The sequence below is a fragment of the Calidris pugnax genome, unplaced genomic scaffold (assembly GCF_001431845.1).
Source record: "Calidris pugnax isolate Ruff unplaced genomic scaffold, ASM143184v1 scaffold28, whole genome shotgun sequence".
NCBI classification, from domain to species: domain Eukaryota; kingdom Metazoa; phylum Chordata; class Aves; order Charadriiformes; family Scolopacidae; genus Calidris; species Calidris pugnax.
Window position 1 is genome coordinate 7,736,268 of NW_015090842.1, and position 24,530 is coordinate 7,760,797.

General features: G+C 38.6%; 1 protein-coding gene across 1 annotated transcript; it reads right to left on the reverse strand.

Annotated features, from left to right (window-relative positions):
* Positions 1-801: 801 nt before the first annotated feature.
* On the reverse strand, positions 802-13,129 carry ZDHHC7 (zinc finger, DHHC-type containing 7). The gene is made up of 6 exons (XM_014942452.1): positions 12,785-13,129; positions 9,780-9,904; positions 4,945-5,041; positions 4,400-4,481; positions 3,022-3,152; positions 802-1,962 (listed from the first exon to the last, which is right to left on the reverse strand). The coding sequence occupies exons 1-6, from the start codon at positions 13,127-13,129 to the stop codon at positions 1,786-1,788; spliced, it is 957 nt and encodes a 318-aa protein (XP_014797938.1). The 3' UTR covers positions 802-1,785.
* Between the last annotated feature and the right edge of the window lie 11,401 nt (positions 13,130-24,530).

Sequence of the window (24,530 nt, forward strand, 5' to 3'; positions counted from 1 at the left end):
GAACATACCACATTGTATTGCACAGTTTTGTTCGCAGGGCCATAAATAATAGATGGATCCCTTAGTAATTTCACCCACCTCGTGGTATAAAACCTGATGAAGCTGGAATCAAGATGCCACAAACAGTTACAAAGAAAAAGGAGAAGGTGGTCACTGAAAAAAAGAAAGTCTAACTCCTGTAGTACGTAAACTTTATAACGCAAGATTCTTCAGCGCGTTGAACTGCTTGAGGTGGGACAGATCAGTGCTACTGGCAAAGCAAAAGCACAAACAGGACAATTTTAAGGCAAGTCCCAGAACAGGGAGCTATTTACTTTCTAGGCACGATTTCGAGCTATGCATCAAGGCTCCTGCTTTATCCTTTATATTGTCAGTTAGAACAGATTAACAATAATACAAAAAATAGTTTAAATGGAATTTTTAAAGAATCCACTTTTAGATGAATTTCATTACTTGCAGCTTGTATTTCATTACTTGCAGATTTATAAACATTTCTTAGCACTACTGTTGTTTGTCAGGCCCACATAAAGCAGTTCTAGAACTCTATTGCTCTCATTTCTTGGAAGCAGTTTTGGTTGGAAAATGGTTAAATTCAAAATAATCCCTTCTATTGCAGATCTTTCTACATTTATGATCTGTTACACTTGAGAAAGAGGCAACCTCCCTCATTCCTCTGATGCCTTTGTTCAAGGGATCATTAAGTTCACAGATTTCCTTCTATGAAAAGTCTGTACAACAGAAAAAGGGGCAGCGCAAAACCTTACGAAGACAACCGTTTTCAGTTCATTTACTCCAATCTGTAGCATTAAGTTCACAGATTTCCTTCTATGAAAAGTCTGTACAACAGAAAAAGGGGTAGTGAAAAACCTTACAAAGACAACCGTTTTCAGTTCATTTACTCCAATCTGTAGTACATTCATTTTAATCTCACACAGGAGGATACAGTCACTGGTCCCACCTACCCCTGCACAGAGGACTAGACACAGCCCTCACACACCTACTCTGAAGTTCCTCTAGAATCAATGCATGAAGAACTGGAGATGCATGACCTGAGGGCACAATTCAGCCCACAGCCGTTGGTTAAAAGTGTCTTTTACTGAAGATTTAGAACTTACCTAAATGAGATTAATACCGCCAAAGACAAGACATGCTTTTGTGAGCCTGGGAAGACATTTGGCAGGGGTGTAACAGTGCCTCTGATGTGTTACGCTGTGGCGTGCACCAGTCCTTTGAATCGCTTGCATATGAGGAATGTGTGCCTGAAGTGGGACACAAGAGTACAGCTCTGCTTATCAGGACAAGCTGAAATATAAATTAAAAACTGAACAAACCACTATTCCCTGAAAACTGGATTTAGAAGGCTAGGTCTCATTCGAGATCAACTTCCACCATAATGCTCCTCCTCATGATTGACAACTGCACCTAAAGTATATACTTTTTATAAAAACACACAGGTAATTCCCCAAACATTTATCAAATAAAAAGGGTTTAACAAAAATGGATAATTAATCTCAGAAAATAAATTACAGTAGCATGACAACATTTGGCTTCTTTAGTGTGACCACGTGCTTTTCCTTCGTTATCTTGCCGTTAAGACCATTACAGATCCAGTTCACGTCTCTGAAAGTTAATGAGATGTCTGTGACGATAAACGTATAAAACTCTGCTTGCTACAAGCAAATGTCTGATATCAGTTTCACCTGGTCACAGATTATATGTTGACAGCCTTTTCTGGCCCCAAATAAATATTATATAGTATTCTTGCAAGTTCCAGCATAATTAGACTCAAACAGAAAACTCGGGTCCTCCTTTCTTTGCTCTGAGTAGAAGTCGCCTGATTCGAAATCCTGCAAAAGGATTGATCCACAGGAGGGAAGGCTGACCCCCAAAGACAGATTTCATTCCTTCCCAACGCAGTCTCCGCTCCCACGTTGGCTTTTCACTCTTCAGTCTTTCAATCTCCTGTGTATGAACAGACAGGCAGTGCTGTTAAGTCCAAAGATTACTAAAGTCTAACGGCAGTTATCAAAACTGATGACTATTTTGCATTCTTTTAATATATACCTAGTGAGCTGATTAGTTTCTTGCTATTATTTATTTAGTAAGGAATAATTAAGAATGGCTGATTTAGCCCTGTGGGTACAGGGCAGAAGACTTAGAACATACAGTGTGTACCAGAAGGCTGGTACCTCTCTCTCTCCCCCTCACCCCGTCCCCAAACTAAAAGACAAAATGACCAGGAAAGCTGATGTTAAAGTAGAGGATCCCCATGCAACATATATACCTATGCTAGAAGTTGTTTACTCATTTAATGAAACCTGGCAATAAGGCTTCCAAGAAGGCTCTTGCACTGCAATTACTGGAGCTAGGCTTGCTCTCCCAAATGCTTTATTTTGATGATCATTTTTAGTACTTCCCACTAATGAAGGCTGGATATTTACCAATTGTTTTTCACAGTTACTCTTCAGTACAGAAGTACGCTTCTAAACAGCCTCATATGAGAAAATTCTGAACAGCCACAAGATTTAAATTCCTTATGTTTCCAGTCAATTATCTGTCACAAAACATCCTCTCAAGATCTAAGGGCAAGGAGGCCAAATGTCCAACCTATGGTTATAGTTTAATAAAGTATATCAAAATAGAGCAAATTGTGAAGGGTTGATACAAGATAGCTAGTTCAAGTGTAAACCTGAGAAAAGCAGTCATTTCTCATGGCACATATCAGCAGTTTGTGACAGCTGAGAAGTGCAAGTCCAAACTAAAGTCAGAAGGTGTGCAATCTTTGTAATTGAAAACCTAATTATAATATTTATGCCAGAAAAGCAAACAATGCAAGAACTTCTGGTAGAAAGTGATCCCCAAGAAAGTATTTCCATACTTACATCTGTAGAAAATAAAAATGAGCTATTTCAGATTTGAGCTTTTCTCCAAAATAAGAGCCTCCCCTCATGCAAATAAGACACTATCTAATCACATCTTCCTCGAATAATTGTTAAAGCATGCAAAAGTAGAGGTCTTTACCGTTTCGTCATTGCATATTGAGTGGATTTGGGTGCCAAACATAACTGCAGTGAAAGTGAGAAACAGAAAACCCTCAAGGCACAAGAAGATCATCAGGATCACAGTTACAGGTGGGGAGAAGTCACTGCATTCTGTGAAAACGACATATGTAGTTATAAAAAAAAAAAAAACAACCCTAAAAAAATCCACAGAGCATATTCATACTGAGACAACTTCCCTTCAACAAACAGCAATAAAAGCTAAATATCTGACACTTGAAACAACATTTCACAATTATATCAAACTTCTCATTTCTAGCACTGCAGCAGATTTATTTGCTGTCCAAGGAAACAAAGAATTTAAAGGAAGTAACACTTTTGGCTTCCTATAAAGCACACGGTACTGCATTACTGCAATCCTGCCTCAATATTTCAAGGATATCAAATAAATGTTTGCACATGAGACTATTTATGTACTCAGAACTGCACACATAAAGATCGGAGCAGCTTGAAGTTTCATGCATGACAAACACTGTAAAAAACATCACCACTGTCAGCTCTGATTTGCTCGTTAATCCAGATGTTCCATTTTGCTGTAATTGCTTTATAATTATTTATTTTTTTAATCCACCACACAAAGCAATCAGATTCTGACTTAAAGTCACATCTCTGGAGATCCTCTGATCAATTGATTAACTCAATTATAGTTAAACAAAGAAATGGGATAGTATACAGGAAGCAGAATGTTTCAAGGTAAAAAAGGACTAAGATTCCACCCATTTAACAGAATATTCAGGAAAAAAAGTCACATGGATTCCCCTCCTGCTTCAGGTACCAGAAAGAACGTACGATCAACCATCTTCTGTCAAAAGCACAAGATCAGAATGAGCTCTGGCCCACTGGAGCAGTAAGAAATGCAAGTCAGAGCCCCAAACAAACAACTATGACAGTTTAGGAAATTTCTTTTCTGCAGGAGACCCACAGTTGGCTCCAGTAACAGAATGAGGGAGAAATTTGTTTAAAATTTCAGCTGCTGTTCAAAGAACTGCGGTGGGACACACAAAGCCCAGCTGGCAGCTTCAGGTAATATACTGCTGAGGTGGTTGAGGACCAGCTATCCATTTCCTTCCTATTACAGAGGTGGTAAATTTTTACTATGTGAAAAGGCAGCAAGAACACCCTTGACAGCAACAGCTCTTGGAGTGAAATGACTAAAGGAAAGGAAAAAAAAAATTAAAAAGAAGGAGATGGGTAAACAGGTATGAAACATTTTCAGGAGCTCACTTTAAAAAGATCGAAGTCCTGTAATATTTTACGCATGGGATGGAAATAGGTGGAATGCCATGACTTTCCCTTAATATCTACTAGATTACGACAGTGAAAGTGAAGTATTTGCTTACCAGTCCACTGCCCTCGGACACAGGAGAAAAACTGAAACCCACACAGTATGAGCGCATGAGCTGAAATTAGGGCTATATACATCTGGAAATAAGAGAGAGTGCTTACTTTTGACTGCTGCCAGGTAGTAAACCAGACATTCCTTTCAGCCAGCCTTCACCACTGCACAGTGAATATACTTTCTTATTTCAATTTTTAATTCAATACAATGATGTAAAAACAAATTCTAGTTAAGTCTGAACCTAAAAATGTGGGCAACAATGAAAATTTAAGGATTGGCTCTCTAAATCACAGAACCATTTCACTAATTGCTACTACATAAAGCACAGCAAAATTAAGATAGTTTAAAATAACTGTACTTTACAAGATTAAAATGAGTATGAGTAGAAATATATTCCTACTTGGAAAATATCTTGCATAGAAGGAAAAAAAACACAGCACAAAACAATTGTGACCTTAAGCCTTTACTCAATACTAAGCACAACCAAAATTGATACAATCAAGGTAGATTCACACTGAGATCAAGTTGCTCTTGATTTTTGCTTACCGTAAACAGAACAAAAAATCTCTGATTTTTCTCCCCCACGCAATTATTCACCCATGGACAGTGGTGATCCATCTTTCGAATACATCGTTTGCAAATACTAAAGTAAAGGAAGAAAGACTTTTGTTGAGAAACAATACTTTGCATTTTAATGTAGAAACAAGAGTATCTAGCGGTCATAAAATGATGTGCTGAAATCTCCTGTTTTGAAAACTGCAAACAATGATTTTACTAACATTTTGTTTGCTCACTTAAAACTCAGCTTTTGCTTGTTATAAAACTGCATAGGTAAGATACTCTTCACGTAAGAAAAACAGTATTAATATGAGCATCATTACATATCCAAGCACACAATCAAGCAAACCCAGTAACCACGTCACACTTCACTTCAACATAAAGCAAAAATATTGAAACTATAAGCAGCACACACTCTTTGCATATTTGTTAATGAATACTTAAACACTACAGTTCTTTGCTAATCCTGGAAGTAATTGCTTAGTTTCTGTGTCAAGGTTATTTCCAGAAAGAAAAGTCAAGCATTTCAGTAAGTCCACTTTATGTCTGCTAGGCCATACAGTACCAGAGGGCTCATTTCTCTTATATTCAGGTCCATCTGCAGCCAAACAGGAATAGTTATACAAGATAAACATAAGAGTTTCAACATGTGTTGAACTTAAACAAGTAGCTTAAGTAATGTTGATATTTCATTTTCCTAGCTTTGTACTTAAGATAGCTGCACACTCAAAGTGTTTTAGATTTTCCCGCACAAGGCCCAAAATATTAAATATTTTTATTTCATCAGTTACAACGCCAAATTAGCCTAAAAAATGCAGGAACTACTATTCAAAATCCTTTGGTTTTTAATGCATGCTTATTTATGTGTGGTATCTATGAGGGCTGCAATGACAAGCCACGAAGTAAAGCTAGATGATTGTCACTAAAGTGAAGGAGTGTCTGTGTGTGTAGGAAATCAATGCTCTGAGGCATAAAATAATTTTTAAGTCATCACACATGCTTGCTTATAAGGTAATTCAGCAAGAGGCAGAACATACTCCTGTGCAGGTTATATGCTCTCTCACTGCTCCTCTGAAGCTCCCTTTGCCTTGAGCTATCATAACCCAGCCCTTATGTTCCCACTGCCTCTTGTTTTATGGACATTAAAGATGATTCATCCTCTGATGCAAATTACTGTTTAAATACTGCCAGTTACACGTGAAAATCCTAATATCGTAACTAAACACCACAACCATTCTCTAGTGCAGAAAAAACAGGTACCATTCACGAGAAGGCACTGAGAAGGCTCTCCAAAAGATTTTCACTTCACAGCCTGTTGCCTGTTCAGCCTCCCATTAATTTCCTGAGCTCTGTGGGAAGGTGAGCTAACTCCAGTAACCACAGCCGTGCAAGCCTCCTAATGTAACACAGAATATACACTGTCACTCTAAAAAGCATATTAATGTGAAGAACTGAGTAAAATCCTACCCAGACTCAGTCAAGCCAAACAGTGGAGGATGTGAGGTGGGCAGGACACACTTTTGCTCATTCAGTGTTTCTCACAAGCCCACGCAGAGCTCTCTAAGACATCAGATGTCTGGAACCCTGCCTTCATTTTTAATCTCACACCACAATTCAACGAACACTTCCCAGCCAACAAACTCGCAGGAATGCTTAAAACAGTGGTTCTGCCTTCTTTCTTCCTACCCGTCGCTTGTATTCTACTCCTTCCTTCCCGTGTCCAAGCACAGATGTTCATCAGGCAAGAGTTTTGGGAAATCATTCCATCAGCTGCGTCATTCCATGAACCTGGGTCATTCCATGAACCTGGGTCATTTCACCGTGCGTGAACACTCACACAAGAGGCAGAACCACTATGGTAGTGAGAACAAGCAGCTGTGGACAAGGGAAGGTCTTCTCCAGCTTGGCTCTGCTGCTGAATCTACTCAGGCAACTGCAGGTGCAATTCCCGTTTTGCATGCCAAATATAACATTCAGAAAGACACAGCTAATGGCTTAAGAGAAATTGGTCGGGAGAACAGAAATTCACAGGAAGACTGATGGAAACATCTCAGTGACTTGATTCTTAATAACAGGTTCCCCACACACAAACACAGGCACCCAGAACGGGCTTGAAATAATGACAGCTGTGCTCCTTCACCGAAAATGAAATAGTATTCACTCAGGCTAAGCCTCTTGCTTATTAAATTGTTAACTGCTTAGTAAAATCTCAGTTTAATATATTTCAGCAAGGCTAGTTATTTAGCTGTAAATAAAGATTTCTTGCTCTTTTTCCCATCACTAATGTGTATTATGAAACTATTTTTCTTCCCCAAAAGAACTTCTGCTGCAGTGTTGCACAACAATTTTCATAACTACATCATAAGAGCCTCTTCTGTTAATAATTTACTACTCAAAACATGCACTGTGGCTTTGAGCGTAACTATTTCCCAACAGGAACCAACTCCAATTTCCATTTTCAAGTCTCTTCTATCAGTAAATTGCCACTTTGACTACTTGGGACTAGACCATCCTTTTAATGTCCTTGGAATGGGTTTCTAAACCAATAAAATGTTGGCAGTATAATCAAACAAACCTTTTTTCTCTTCGGTACGCTTCCGCAGTGCTAAATCTATGGCAAAGAACCAGATTCTGGTAGCTGGTCTATGCAGCATGTACTCAACATTAAAAAAAAAATCAGAGAAGAATCCTTTGTTTGACTTAAGAAAAGTTAGCAGCAACTACTAGTAGCATGTATTTTACAAGTAACAGAAACAAAGGCAATTAAACCAGACACCCAACTGCTGAGAAAAACATGACAGCAGGCTTATAAAAGGATAGCACATACACTTTCAGGGTCTGACTTCCTCTTTCAGATGTTCTGTGAAGCCAGTTATTCACTCTGAAAGCATTAAAATGCACCTTTTGCCCAAGGTATTTGACCAAGGTATAGAAAAGTAAAACAGTTCCCAAGATATGCAAAGCTAGGTCCTTGAACCAGTGGTTAGTGGAAACAAACCCTTTGAAAGTAGCACAGATTTCCTTCGCTGTAGACCCTACCCATTCTTGCTCTGCTATAATAGTAAATGCCACTCAAATTCTTGCTATTAAAAATGTATTCAAAGTCCCTACTTAGCTTATTTTTATTCTTCTTTCACAAAGAAATAATAACCTTTCAGCCAACACCGCCTTATCTGGGATCACAGGCTACCAGCACATCCAAGGTAATACAGTGCCTGCTGAGGATGATGTACCCAAGGGACTCTGCAGGGCACGGAACTGCAGCGGCTCTGGGCTCTCTGATACTCCAGCTTCTTCACTCATACGTAGAATTCAACATAAGATGTCTTCATTTAGGGCTGCTTCTAAATTAGCAAATCCTATGGGGATCGTAGATGTGGGAAACGCTTTACAAAGATACCTGCAAAGTCTCCGTAGGAGCCAGCGTAAATCTGAGAAGAGAACATTAGCAAGATCCAACCCAGGCTCAACAGAGGCTCTCAGGTGTCCCTTTAACCACGTCCCACGGACACAGTGCCAGGACATCTGAGCAGCCTGCACAGAGCTGTTTTGGATCCCCAGAGATTAACAGCTTATATTCTGCCACGAGAAAGCAGCTGCACTGCTTCCACCCCCAGGCCCGCGGGGCGCGCGTACAGCTGTGATGGTGTAATGCACTACTGGAGCTGATAAAGCCAGCCAGAACCAAACTCATCACACGTGAAGGCAGGCCTGGGTACCCCAATCTGCACAAAAACCAACGTACGCCACAGATAAACTCACTAGAGATAATTCTATACTTGACTATTTATACATGAAACTTTTCCCTTCACACTCCAGATACAAAAACCCACTCACATCTGAGAGAGGAGCAAGATTTCCGTGCCAAGGCAGGGTATTTATAATGGAAATAGCTTCTCAGCCATAACTTTCACACAGATAAGTGACATACACCAAGACATTTAATTTAGAAACCACAAATTTACAGAATAATTTGAGAGCCCTGACAAGACTTCGCTCTGTTCTTCTGATGGGAGCTAACTCAGAAACTTGAATTTAATACGCCACACAATTCAATACGCATCACTCCTCACACCTAGAGAGCCACCAGGAACATTTACATATTTATGTAAGTCTTAATTATGCAGGCATATCTATTTCCAACTCTCACACAATAAACATTACACATGCATAACCACAGTGCCTGAAAACTCAAAAGACTGAGAATTAATTAAAAATGGGTAAATTTACTATCTCTTCCATAGCATGTTAAATTCAAATTACCATCACTTTTGTCCTTATTAAAATTAATCTTCAATAAGCAGAAGTGCATTTAACCAATTATGCACAGAATTTTGGGAAAATAATCTGTCAATTAACATGTAACTTCAAATAATGCACTATGAAGACAAGAAGACACAAATTAAAGTGACAGTTTAAAACTAATCCACATTTTCTTAATTTAAGACTGCAGGAGTAATTTCTTAAATAAGTTTCTATCAGAAATTTCCTTGAGATTCTTCCCTTTACCCTGCATTATCAACAGTCTGGCACAATATGATGCAGAGGAAAAAATATTCACAGATCAAAAAGTATTTAAGATACCACAGTCTGCATATTTTTCATATTTTTAAAAACTCCTGAGTCTCTTCCTTCTTTCCCCTGATTCACGTTCATTTTTGGCCATCATTTATCATATTTATAAAACACTCTGCAATGTATGAATTTGAAAGTTTATTGGATACCAAAAGAAACTTGTGGGGAAAAAAATTAACACAGAAATAACAGGAACATTATTCCAAGACTCAATATGCATAACCACTTTAAAGAAAGCTCTGGCATACCTGCAGTGGTGTGCACGTTCAGGTTTGATACTACAGCACTTTGGACATTTGTAGATCACTTCTCCTGGTTTCAGTTGCAAATTATCCATGTATTCTTTAGTGGCATTTCCTTTGGGTACGGCCCCCTGAAATCATTTCAATTAAAGGAGAGAAAGCTTCTTAAATGGTATGAGAGTGTTTAAAAATACATTATATAGACTTCACACCAGTAATCTCAGGATAACTGCTGAAATAAGTTCATTTACTCAAAGCTAGTCTGCCATAAACCAGAATCATTTCCAAACGAATAAATTACCTCTGCTTGACCTCAAATCCAGTTTCATTTTGGCAAGACTAATCTATGGCCAAGTATTAGCATAATTCTGACAAAATCTGCTTTCACCAGCACGGATAAAATGAAGACTCATTTTTACACTCAGATAGAAGCACGAGAGGTACAATGTTCACTGAGAAGTTACTCTGAATGACCACTACTGAAAGAGATGTGCTTTCTTACAGCAGTGTACCTTAATTGTTGCAATGCTTGATTATTAGACCAAGACATCCACAAAACTTAAATCAGCAACAACCAACTACTTGAAAGATGTTATTTCAGCTCCCTGAATCCAAGATTTAGCCACCTGCCCCACGTACACAAGTTTTTGAGAACCAATAGTCATTCTTTTTTCCTTTATACTTGAGCTTTTAGCTTGGACTACTTGACAGATGTTATTTCAGCTCCCTGAATCCAAGATTTAGCCACCTGCCCCACGTACACAAGTTTTTGAGAACCAATAGTCATTCTTTTTTCCTTTATACTTGAGCTTTTAGCTTGGACACCATCACCATGAACCACCACTGGTTTCTTTATTCCACATCTACTGTCCCCTGCTGCCGTGAAAGTTTGCGTAGCTACATGGTAAGCAGTTGAAGGAACTGATGCAGAATTAAAATAATCCATCAGGAAAATAAATTATTGTTTAGCGATCAGTTCTCTGAGCTGTTTCAACACAATGAGGAAGATGATGACCAGACAGGAACAGCAGTCAGGATTGTTTCAGTATTTCTAACAATATTAACCTAAAGCCTCACAAAATCAGAATCTAACTTTGGATTAGTAAGAAGAAAATCATGGAAAGTACCACTGTCACCTTGATTGTTTATGAAGCTAAAAGCTTCTCTGTGACAGGAAGTGATTGTGAAATAAAAGTGCAAGGCTCTTTCTACAGCAACTCCTCCAGGCAAGCACTTCACACAGGGAGAGCCTTCTCCAGGTTGGCTAAAGTCAACTGCAACGGTCTGTAATTATTTGTCATTCAAGAAAAGCCCACTGGCAACATCACCACTTTTACACAGACACCGTAAGGAAGTTTTTGGGACAGAATTAAGAGACCAGCAGGCACTTGAGATTCAATTGCAAAACACCTCTACACTTAGGCAGAAAGTTTTTTGTTGCCTCTTGCCCGGAATAACAATCTTGTGTTTGTGTTGCCCGAGACACAGCCCCGGTCCTGCCCCAGCGGAGCTCTTGGGCTGAGTGGTGCTTCAAACCCCAGCCAGCTGGCGTGCGCAGGGACACAAACTGACAGAGAGTTCCTTAAACGCTCACATTGTAATGCTTAAGTGGTTTTTGCAATATGAATGTTCTCATTCAAGCTAATACTCTGGTGTAAACATGGTGAATTATCTCAGAGAGAACTCCTAAAGCAGAAATGTATCTTATTCCAGGTAAATTTATATATAATTCATAAAACACATCTCACATTCACCTATTCACCTGTCACCAAGGACAGTAACTTCAGGCTACGATTTTAGCATTTTGCTGATAAAAATATGCTCCATTTCAAAACATCTTTCATAGTCTCAGACGGTCACCAATTCCTTTCAGTGAAAAATCTATTTTTATAGTTATAAGAGTAAATTTAATTCACATATGTTTTGAGGCAGTTTATTCCTTTTTTCCTTGAATCTTAATTTCTGTCACACAGTCCTGTCTTCCATTCTGGGAGTCAGTAGGAAAGGAGTGGAGGAAAAAAAAGGCAGTGATTCATCTCAATTTCTATCATATTTTATCCATAAAGAACAACATTATGTCTACAAAGACACACAATTTTACGAGGATGTATTTTTTAAGCAATCTATCCTTAGCTGTCACAGTCTGTAGAAGTCAACATTTCATCATTGGGTGTGGGCTCAGAAGTAAATCAAAGACCTAGAAAACATTAACTGCAACACCCTGCTGGTTTTTTTTGAACACTCCCATAACTTCTATATACACTGTTACTGTCTCAAAAAATCTGGAGAAAATGGATGTTTTCCCTCTTGCACCTCTCTCCCCAGATTTATTCCCTAAAAAGAGTAATAGATTTTAGTACAAAATCTACAATTTCATCTCTCAAACTCTTGAATTGAAGCGTAAAAGTCCTAAGAAATGAGCACTTCCAAGACCTCTTACACCTACACTGTTCCAATGTGGATTCAACTTAAATCTCCATTCCCACTGACTCCAAATACCTAAATGCACCAATCATGTAGGACAGTAGTTCTTACTTTATGTCAATACATGACTGAGGTTTTTCAGCATGTCTACCTCTAAAAGTTCGTTCACGCACCATTAAATAGAAGATACATTTCAAATGATACAACAGGATCAAGCTACAATATCTTAGGAAGTTTTGAAAATCTATCTGCCAAATACGTAAGCAAAAATAGGACAGAAAAGAGTAAAGCTTTATTAGCTTTTCAGAACCTGGGTTATATTTAACAAATAAACTGTATTTCTCATGATCCTACCACTCCCTTATAAATTAATTTTATACTGTCTGCTCCTCAAGTTAAAAATTATTTAGGGATTCATTAACAGAACAACAGGAAAAGTACAGACATCATCCCTTCACCTTGAGGGTTCTGCATCTAACACTACTTTTCCTAGCAGGAGGAAGCTGATACCACTTCTCCAAATTTCTCCACAGACGATGAACTACAGGAGAGAACAATTCACCATCAAGGAACAAAGGCATACTTACTGGATCAGTCAGCATAGTTCTCAGATGCGATGACAACGCTAGCACTGCCAGGCAGTTAAAGAGAACCCCGTTGATCACAGAGTACCAAAAGTCTTTGGAAGGCAGCAACATGACAAAAGTCACTACGAAGTCTGCATAGACAACCAGAAGCCACGTCATGATAGCACAGACCATACCACAGCCATCTCGGATGAACCAAACCCTCTCTGCCATGTCGGCCTCCGAGGAAGAGGAGTCGTAGCTGTCATTTTCAGCCAGAAGCGGGTGGTGCTCGACATCGCGGAATCTGTGCCCTGATGACTGCATGGTTTTCTGGCCTTGCCCTGCAGGAAGCACAGATACCATCACTGAGTGTGAGGAAACTGGAAATATAGGTGGCTCTCAGTTTTTATTTCGGTAAGATAAAACATATTCAAGTTCATAATATCAGATGCGATGACAACGCTAGCACTGCCAGGCAGTTAAAGAGAACCCCGTTGATCACAGAGTACCAAAAGTCTTTGGAAGGCAGCAACATGACAAAAGTCACTACGAAGTCTGCATAGACAACCAGAAGCCACGTCATGATAGCACAGACCATACCACAGCCATCTCGGATGAACCAAACCCTCTCTGCCATGTCGGCCTCCGAGGAAGAGGAGTCGTAGCTGTCATTTTCAGCCAGAAGCGGGTGGTGCTCGACATCGCGGAATCTGTGCCCTGATGACTGCATGGTTTTCTGGCCTTGCCCTGCAGGAAGCACAGATACCATCACTGAGTGTGAGGAAACTGGAAATATAGGTGGCTCTCAGTTTTTATTTCGGTAAGATAAAACATATTCAAGTTCATAATAGATTACTGACTATTTTTTTTTTAGTTTTTTATCAAAACCTGAACAATTCTAAAGAGTACAAAAAGATGAAATATTGCTGTAATCAAAACATACTCACTTACAAAGTTTCGTCAGCAATTTTGTAAGACAGTGACTGAGCTTTATATTCCCATAACATTTTTTTAACTGACTACTTTTTTTTATTTTTTTATCAAAACCGGAACAATTCTAAAGACTACAAAAAGATGAAGTATCGCTGTAATCAAAAGATACTCATTTACAAAGTTTCATCAGCAATTTTGTAAGACAGTTACTGAGCTTTATATTCCCATAACATTTTTTTTAAATCACATTCAACACTTGAAAAAGGGATTTTAGAATGGTTTCATTTCCATCTTGCTGTGCCTGTAAATCATTCTTCCCCTTTTGTTAAAAATGCAACGTCTTTCTTTTATCTCAAATTAAAATGTCTTCATTAAATTACAGCTCATGTCTCTTGGAAAACAGCAAATTATGGCACCAGACTGTTCACTTTTAATACTGCTCCAGCAACACAGGGAAGAGCAGAAGGAAAAAGCTTTAAATCAAATTCAACACTTGAAAAAGGGATTTTAGAATGGTTTCATTTCCATCTTGCTGTGCCTGTAAATCATTCTTCCCCTTTTGTTAAAAATGCAACGTCTTTCTTTTATCTCAAATTAAAATGTCTTCATTAAATTACAGCTCATGTCTCTTGGAAAACAGAAAATTATGGCACCAGACTGTTCACTTTTAATACTGCTCCAGCAACCCAGGGAAGAGCAGAAGGAAAAAGCAAGATGGAAATAAGGCTGTTCTAGTACATTGTTCAAAACAAAACTCAGCGCCAGTTAGAAAAAACTTAACTTTGTTGACAAAAGTGCTATTGTGTTGAAAAAAACCCAAACCTGTTACAAAAATGCTCAGCGCCAGTTAGAAAAAACCTAACTTTGTTGACAAAAGTGCTATTGTGTTGAAAAAAACCCAAACCTGTTAAAAAGATACATTGTATTAGTCTCAGATCAGACCAAACTTAAGGGAAACAAATGTTCGTGGTTAAATTAGCACAACAATGAATTACATGAATCAGATTTTCAAAGAACACATTAATTAATTTAATTTCATGAAAAGTTTTTTAGGGCTTTGTTGTTGTTCCAATGTGGAACAAAAACAAGACTTGAAACTTTCATAGTTTTCATGAAAACAGATTTTCCAGACATCTCTAACAGGCAAAGATACAAAATGGCAGAACTAAAGTGCTATCAACAAACAGGCGACAAATTAAAGCTTAAACATTATGCATCAAGAATAGCCTGCTACTTTAAAATTATACTGTGTTCTAAAAATCATATTGATTCAGGCTGTTAAAGGCCATGTCTGAGAGAAACTTGAAAGCATTTATATTGATTGATGACAGTCATGGAGATGCCTCCTTTCCTCCCCCCTTATTAATGGTAGCCTATATACGACTGGTAGGAATTATGGCACTTCAGTTTACATCCCAAGACCTTGAATATATACCTTGTAGCTGGAGACCTTGATAAACTTATTCTGCCTAGCAAATACTTCTGATTCTTAAGTCTTAATGCTAGAACTAGACAGGAATAACGCAGGAGACTAGCAAGGAAAACAAGTATCTACAGACTGCAGTGTAAAAATCCCAGAGTAACAGTAAAAATAGCTGGCGGGAATACTCATAGGAGACTTTAAGTGTGGGCTACATTGTGTTCTCCATCCACGCCTTGGGGGTTTTTTGGTTTGGTTTTTGGGTTGTTTTTTTTTTTCTCTCCACAAAAGTCACCTCTTCTACTAGAATGCAGCTATTAAGCCATCTTAGAAAAGAATAAACTTCACCTCCCTGAAAAGCAATTCAAACAACTTAACCTTGATAAGTAAAGGGCCTCACTTTTTAGCTACTTGAAGTTGTTCTGACCTTTCTAAATATTTACAGATAAAATTACAATCTATGCCAATTAATTTCAATAGCATTCTGGGACATCAACCACTCCTTGTGGTCAAGACTTGTAAAAGAAAAATCAAGTTTCATGAAAACTACATAATTAGCAGCTGGAACATGAAGGTAAGCAGGCAAATCAGCTATTATATCATCAAAAATAAGCCTACAAAACTTTTAAGAAATGTTATTGTCAACCTTTTTCTCTCTCAAAAAAAAAAAGACCCACAAAAAGTATGTACAATAAACTTTCAACTAAGCCTTGAAGTATATGAAGAGCTGACAGCCAAGCAAAGTTATCACACACACAAAATATCCAACAAATCACTCTAAAGAGCCAAACTTCTAAAGAGGTAAGCAGCAGTACTGCAGAAACACACAAATACAGTGCATTCACACATCAGTATTTTGTCAAAATCTTTTTCTCTGGCAAATTCTGATTTTGTTAACTCAAATTCAGGATAAATTCAACCAAAATAACAATGGCAAACGCACCAACTTTTATCTTTTTTTTTTTTAGCATTTTTTCCCCCATTTTTTTTTTTTAAATCAATACACAAGGGATTTGGAACATTTTTTCAAACAAAATATCATTTTTTATTTCCCCCCCTCACCAAAGGACTGTTTAGAAACACCATTCCTTCAAGACCTTCTAGTGCACAGACGTTTTGAAATGTTTCAGAGTAATCAATGAATCAAAACCAACCTCCCAATTCTGAATCTTCCTACAGAACACAAATTTGGAATTCCTTCCAGCTAAGGTGCAATTCCTCAGAAGAAGAAATAGACAACTATTATTCAATCAAGGCAAGTTTTCAGCTGCTCAAATCAACAAGTTACCTTAAAATCAGAACAGACATCAAGATTCTGACAAAACAAAGTAATCAGTATTTGTATCTGTAACGACAAATGTGAATTTTAGATCAATTGGGTGAGCAGCTCTTTTAGCATACAAATGAAATGGCATAAAAGTAGTGTATGCATTTTGTTTAACTGCATTAAAGGCAACCAAGATTCTTTTTAGCACAACAGAAAAAAACCCCAACACATACCTCACAAACGTTTTGTATGCTATTCTGACATCCTGTCCTTCCTTTGGGCTATCCTAGGCTATTCACATAGTCATATCTGATGTAATCTGAAAAGACATCATCAGACTGATTAGTAAAGCACTCCTGCTTCATCAGGAAAACAGCGTTAAGCACAGACAATATAGACAGATAGCAGTACTTTGAAATACACCGCATGTACTTACAGCAAACCAGCTTCTGATCAAAAGCAAAAAACCTTTTAGATTAAGCTATCAAATGACAAACTAAAAAACTCGAAACAGTGTTTTAAGGAACATTATATCTGTCTTGTTCATTGTTTTTTAAGATGAGTCGGATATCCAGATTTTAGCATTGCAAACTGATGTATCCAAAGACCTACATTTTTTTTTTCCATTTGCCACTCCTGTATGACTAAGAGATAGACTATGAATAATCTTGCTTGATAGTCTTCAGAGCTTACAGCAAGGTTTTTGATAGCAGACTATTAGTAGCAAACATGCATGCCTATCACTATTTTTATAACTGTAATTTAAGGTATGAAAAAAAATTTTTTTAAGTCTAATTATTAGATCAAGCTATGGCAAATTTAAAATAAAGAAGCTACTCTTTCCAGAATCTGTATATAAGAGAATATGCCCACAACTATGCCGAAGGGAATATGCACTTAGAAAACCCACAAGTGTGCCCAGGTGTGCCCAGGTGGCCAAGAAGGCCAACAGCATCCTGGCCTGTATCAAGAACAGTGTGGCGAGTAGAGCCCGAGAGGTGATCGTCCCCCTGTACTCAGCACTGGTGAGGCCCCACCTCGAGTACTGTGTCCAATTTTGGGCCCCCAACCACAAGAGGGACATTGAGGTGCTGGAGCGGGTCCAGAGAAGGGCAACGAAGCTGGTGAGGGGTCTGGAGCACAAGTCTTACGAGGAGAGGCTGAGGGAACTGGGGTTGTTCAGTCTGGGGAAGAGGAGACTGAGGGGAGACCTTATAGCTCTGTACAAGTACCTGAAAGGAGGCTGTAGAGAGACGGGGGTCGGTCTCTTCTCCCAAGTTACAGATGTCAGGACAAGGGGTAATGGCTTCAAGTTGCACCAGGGGAAGTTCAGGTTGGATATTAGGAAACATTTCTTTACTGACAAAAAAAAAGTAATCAGTATTTGTATCTGTAACGACAAATGTGAATTTTAGATCAATTGGGTGAGCAGCTCTTTTAGCATACAAATGAAATGGCATAAAAGTAGTGTATGCATTTTGTTTAACTGCATTAAAGGCAACCAAGATTCTTTTTAGCACAACAGAAAAAAACCCCAACACATACCTCACAAACGTTTTGTATGCTATTCTGACATCCTGTCCTTCCTTTGGGCTATCCTAGGCTATTCACATAGTCATATCTGATGTAATCTGAAAAGACATCATCAGACTGATTAGTAAAGCACTCCTGCTTCATCAGGAAAACAGCGTTAAGCACAGACAATATAGACAGATAGCAGTACTTTGAAATACACCGCATGTACTTACAGCAAACCAGCTTCTGATCAAAAGCAAAAAACCTTTTAGATTAAGCTATCAAATGACAAACTAAAAAACTCGAAACAGTGTTTTAAGGAACATTATATCTGTCTTGTTCATTGTTTTTTAAGATGAGTCGGATATCCAGATTTTAGCATTGCAAACTGATGTATCCAAAGACCTACATTTTTTTTTTCCATTTGCCACTCCTGTATGACTAAGAGATAGACTATGAATAATCTTGCTTGATAGTCTTCAGAGCTTACAGCAAGGTTTTTGATAGCAGACTATTAGTAGCAAACATGCATGCCTATCACTATTTTTATAACTGTAATTTAAGGTATGAAAAAAGATTTTTTTAAGTCTAATTATTAGATCAAGCTATGGCAAATTTAAAATAAAGAAGCTACTCTTTCCAGAATCTGTATATAAGAGAATATGCCCACAACTATGCCGAAGGGAATATGCACTTAGAAAGTCTCCTTGCTAAAATTACATGATGTAGGCAAATAATTACCGTATGACTTATGATATATAAATCAGTGTAAGGACCAAAATGCTAGTATAAGCTGTTCTAACCATGCATAATTTTACAATACGAATGTTCCACAATCTTGAATCACATCCCTTCCTTCTCACAAGGACGTAATACTGAAACCCAACACAGACTGTGCAAAGTAAGAGAGAATCAGTAGTTTTAAAAGTGTAGAAGATCTCCTTTTTCATAATGAAAGAAGAGGAGGAACTTATTTTATTTAGAAAGCCAGGTACTTCAAAGCTTGACAATTTTAGCAGTTAACTTTTGGAAATCACCGCCTGGCATTTGGAGCAGGGCTGCAGCACAACACCTTGAGTTAGATGCCTGCTTGGGGAAGAAAACGGAAGAGGTGTGGGCCCAAATTTCAGACTGGAGAAGTCAGTGACCACACACATGCTGCACAGAAAGTGGGGCTGCACTGGTTTCTGGTGAATTGAGCTGGGACCCCTGTTCTGCAGAACAACATTGGCTGCCATTTCCATTCTCCCACCCAGTCCTTCTGCTGCAAACTCTAACATCTGTCTGGCAACTAAATCCCCAACATGGAATCAAGGAAGACTTTCTTGCTTTGTTTTATACAATACAGAATAAAATGACTAGCTTGGAGTAGCAACTTCAAATTTGTGTCTGATTACTGTTGGCTAAAGAAGTACCTAAGTTTACTCCTTCAAGTGTTTTATTTTCTAGTATTTAAAATAAGCTTTGTGATATGGAAGCCTCACTGTTTTATTCAGAAGGTTAATTTAAATTCATGTATTTTGAAAGTAACATAAGGATTCTGACATTTAACTGCCATAGAAAATACTAAGCCACTTACTTCTAAAGGAAAGCTGCTGAAACTAGCTTGCTACAAAAAAATATTCCAAATACATTACTGATGGACTTCTTCAGTACAGAATTCCAAGTTTTCCCAATGCAAGGAGAATTATACCAGTGCAGACTTCCCCTGGAAATGAGAAACCCCTTGTCTTATTTAAACAAGCTCATATATTCTATTGCAAGCCTAAAAGGTAATGCAAATGCTTATTATGCATATATAACTGCATGAAGCTACTGATTACTTTCTGCTTTGCTTTATAAATAAGCTTTTATACTTTTGTTCAACAAGTTTTCACAATATTGTGAAATCTACAATCATTAAGTTGTCATTGACATGGCATTTTGTGGAAGCTAAGTAGAAACATACAAGACAGCAGGTTGAGTGTATCACATTAATTTGCAGTGTCACCCACCCTTTATCCGAGTGGAAGATGACAAGCAATAGAAGATGACATGCTAAGCCTCCGCAGGTGAAATATTAAAGTCAGAGTAATCACTTGAAAGTGTTAACAGAGGATTCATTGACAAGACAGGGACATGATTTGTTTAGTCAGTTCCCTAATCCTAAACGTTATTTTGTGTAAAATTTCAGTGTTTATCGTAGCCTCATCAGTTATGGGTTTACGTGGAAGTGCCACCTCGGTTCAGCTTTTGTGAAAATATTAGACTTAGTCATTCTCATGTGATTTCTCCCTCCCCTTCCTTCTCCTCTGCTCCTCTGTGTTGTTCTCCTCTCCAGCTGCCTACACCATTATCCCCCACCTTGGTCCCCTTCACGGGGAAGAGGATCAATGTTTGAAAAGCACTTAGACTTTATGAAGACCTGAGCACCCCCACTGAGATGCTTACAGCTTTCCTCTAGACTGTTAATTTATTTGCTTCAGTGCCTGTTCTAACCAAATTTACATTGAGGCTTTGTTGTATGCTTAAAGCACAAGCCTCCAGGACAAAGCATGACACTTTAATCTCTAATATGCCAAGCGACACTTTTTAATTTGACCGTACAAAAATCTTTATCTAGCATCAGAAAATAAAACTAAATTATTCAATATTTCATGCAAAATGTTTTCTGTTTGCATAGGTCGTTACATTAAACCTAATCTGATGCCATTCTACTCTTAGGTGTTATTTGAAATTCTCTGGTTGAGAACGTCTCATCTGACCTGCACCACACTGTTAATGAAACATAGCCCAAAATGCAGATACAGTATTGGAGCAAAAAGAGCTTTTGAAGAAGTTACACTACAAACTCGTGATCACTGGAAAGACAGTGTTGTAAATGACTGCCTAACATGTTTTTAGCTTTCTAATGGGGCTAGAGAAGATCCACTGCAACAGCAAATCTCTCCTCTTTAAGTTTACTGGAAGAAGGTTACCAAGGTCATCAAGACAAAGGATACAATACAGCTATTGCATCATGAGGCCCCTGCACTGTCATTTAAATAAAAATAATAATAATAAAAAAAGTATTTCAGGGTTAAGCAGAGTCCTTTTCCCTGATATTTTTTGAGGGAGAAAGGAAAAACGTTATAGGAAAAAATATCTAATTGTTCTTTATTTCTTTTTAAAAAAGATATATAGATAAGAATTACAGGCTAAAAAATCCATCAGCTGTCAAAGCCTAAATGTTTTTTGGTCGCTTTGTCCTTCATGCTGTACAGCGGACAGTTCCTAAGATTCTTCATATTTCACTTACAACACAGTAAAGAGAATGCTTTTATTTCAATATTTCTGATTATATACTGCTAAGCCAATAGTTGTAGGGACACTAACAGATATTGCACACGGGAATAATAATCCTACAGTGCTTGCATACGATGGATTTAAATCCTACCTAGAAAGCATAGCATCAATGGTAAATCAAAATGACAGAACTGTAGTCACATTAAAAGGTTATAGTGCAAACATTAACTTCAGTAACTGCAAAAATTTTAACTAAATCAAATGGGCACACCTATTAGTGCATCCAATTCCATGGGCAATTTGAACCATTCATTGCTGACAGATAAATACCCATCAGATAATGTCTAGATGTAACCACGCCTAATTTAAGTGAGTAACCTACTTTTTATTACAGATAACCGCCATCACAACTGCAAAGCCATTTAATAAGTAAACTCTGGCTTGTGTCAGCTTCTCAATGACTGGTCCAGCAAACAACCTCACAGCAAACAAATAAAATTACTCCAATAACTCCATCAACCAGTAACTGCACTGAAAGCCCTTAAGCCCAGCCCCACCAACAGCTTATCTGTGTACAAGGAAATTCTGCAAGGTACTAGGGCTTCAGAGCTGAACCTTCTCAGCAACCATAACACGTGTAAGAACTGCCAGAGTAGCAAGTATTCAGAAGAATCGGTCCATCAACTGCAACTCCAATTTAGCCCAGCCAGACTCAACTTTTGCTATCTGTAATTACAAAGAGATATGCCCAATTTCAACGATCTGGGGCATATGTAACACTGCGCACACAACCCTGGAAAAGAGCAACTGAAACAGCTTGTGATGACAACCCATGACAGAACTCCCAAAGTACCAGCTTATCCCCAAATCTATCCCATACCCGCAGTGACACAGTGCATCATCTCTCTAAATCCTTCTAGCCTTTGCTCTAACTTAATATATTTTGCACCATATTTATCTCATTAATTTCTTGTTTATGTCTTGTAGCCCTTCTTTGTACTGACTCATATTTGCTCCACTGCAGGCATACAGTGACACTTTACAGTGGAAACACATAAATAATGTCATGTTGTTTACATACAAACACCTGGCAACAAATTCAAGAGACAATCTTCAGTAAATACATATTTAACACAGTCAAGTTTTAAGCTATTTTAATGATTCTCCTTATGCCCGTCTCTTAATAAATATCAAGCGGCAGGCCATAGGAAGACCCCACAATTACCTTTTTTCAGGTCTGAAAAGGGGATCTGCTTCTTCTAAATAATCTCAGGAAAAAAAAGGGATATAAAAAAGGGATATAGAAGAACTACTTAAGCACAAGTATGGATGTCTTACTGGGAAGCTGGTCATCTAATTACTTATACCTTTATTCCAGTAGCACCTTTATAAACGTCTTCAAAACCCAGCAATGAGAACTCAGGGTAAAACAAGTTAGGTAAAATGAAAGAAAAAAACCTATACACATATTTATAAAAAAGTATTAAAGAGCTTTGCTATCAACAATAAACCTGGTAAGATTTGCATACTGTCACTTTTCCATAAGTACCAAATAATAGAGATGTTCAGCAGCATATCTTTTTCATAACAGATTTTTTTTTCCCCAGATGTGGAAGTCAAAGAAAATATATTCCATGAGAACTCTGGTACCCAGCAAAGATGTACACTATCCAATACATGAAGAGTTCACTGAGCTACAACAGCAAGGACAGAACACTTCTGGATTAAACAACCTTTACCTGAGAGAAGGACACAAAACAATGGCTGGGCTTTATATCTTACCTATTTTGGAACAGAGCCACAAACTCGCATTCAGATTAGACTCCAGAAAGCTAGATGCTTAAACCACTATCAGTATTGTTATGTGAAAACTGAAACTTTTACTTCTTTGACAACATCAATTGGATGCATCACATTCTACTTTAAAGTATAACTTTTTATTCTAATTTTTGCATTTATCAATATATGCTATATCCTCACCCTCAATTTAAAACAGCTTGGGTATCGCATTTACTGATCACACTGCAGCATCAGGCTGGCAAGCACGTTTTTCTGTCAGTTATTATATCCATATACACACGTGAACCTTCCTTCCAGGTTCCAAAAAGTAGTGTCATAGATCAAAGCTGAACTATTTTCACCAGCAATTTTCCATACCAATTAAAGGAGCATCAAAACCTTTGTTCCAATGGTTCCTCATATCAGACACATATAAAGTCTCACATTTCCTCTATATTCTTCACTTTCAGCCTTTCAACTGCTACAAAATTCTACCAATTTACTTTCCTTAAAAGTTCTATGTCTTCATAAAAGGCATAAAAAAGAAATCCATCAAACATATACAATACAAAATATAATGCTTCAGAAAACAGAGGAAGTTTTAGAGAGATTAAAAGTATTATCAATTTCTTTCAGCCAGAAAGAGCTTTCGGCTATTTAGTTCCAATCTATAACCGCTAAAATTTTACATCAGTTTCATCTATGAATGAATCAGTACAGCTCCGCTTTATCTGTAAATTTTCAAAGTCAGAGAGCACCCACTTCAAAAGATCTAATTTAAGCCTGTTAATGTGAACAGTCACAGTGACTTCAACCTAATTATGTCTTCGGCAGAGCGAACAGTTACACGGCTATAATTCAGCATCCTGATACTCTTATACAACCGCATGTGTAGTACAGAAAATAGTCAATGATTTCCATCCCAACCCTTTTCTGACGGCACGGATCCGATATGTCCTGCACTGTACCAATCTGCCCTCTCGCTTTCCTGTGTGAACTCTCTGTGTTCTTGCTTCCTCTAAGCCCTGTTCTTCCCTCCTGGAAACAAGGACCACACAAACCAGCCAAACTCCCTACAGCAAGTGCCAGGAGGTTCCTGGGGAGCCTGCTGTGTCAAATGGCTGATGCTCCCTCTCCTTCCAGCTTCCCACGGCCGCAGCTGAGACCCCACAGCTGGGGCGCGGGGACCTTTCCATGTTTCCGTCCTTCCGATTTTTGTTTAATATAATAACCCGAAAAGACGCAGAAGCACAGCCAGGACCTAGAAGCCCCCCCCGTTAAGGGGGCGCCCAACACCGGCGGGCACAGACACCGACGGGGCGCCCAGCCCTCGGCCCGACCTGCCTCAGGAGAGGCGGCCGAGCCCCGCCAACCTTCCCTGCTCGCCCCCCTTCACCGGGTCACCGCCAGGGCCGGGGGAAGGCCGGGCGGCGGGTGCCCTGAAGGGAACAACCGGCTGGCTGAGGGGAAAGCGGCCCGGGGAGGAAATAGGGGGGGGTGGTGGATTTACCTCAGCGGCGGCGGCCCCGCTGCCCTCAGAGCTGCGGCTGGCGCCGTGCCGCCGGCGCGGTGGGGCGAGCCGGGGC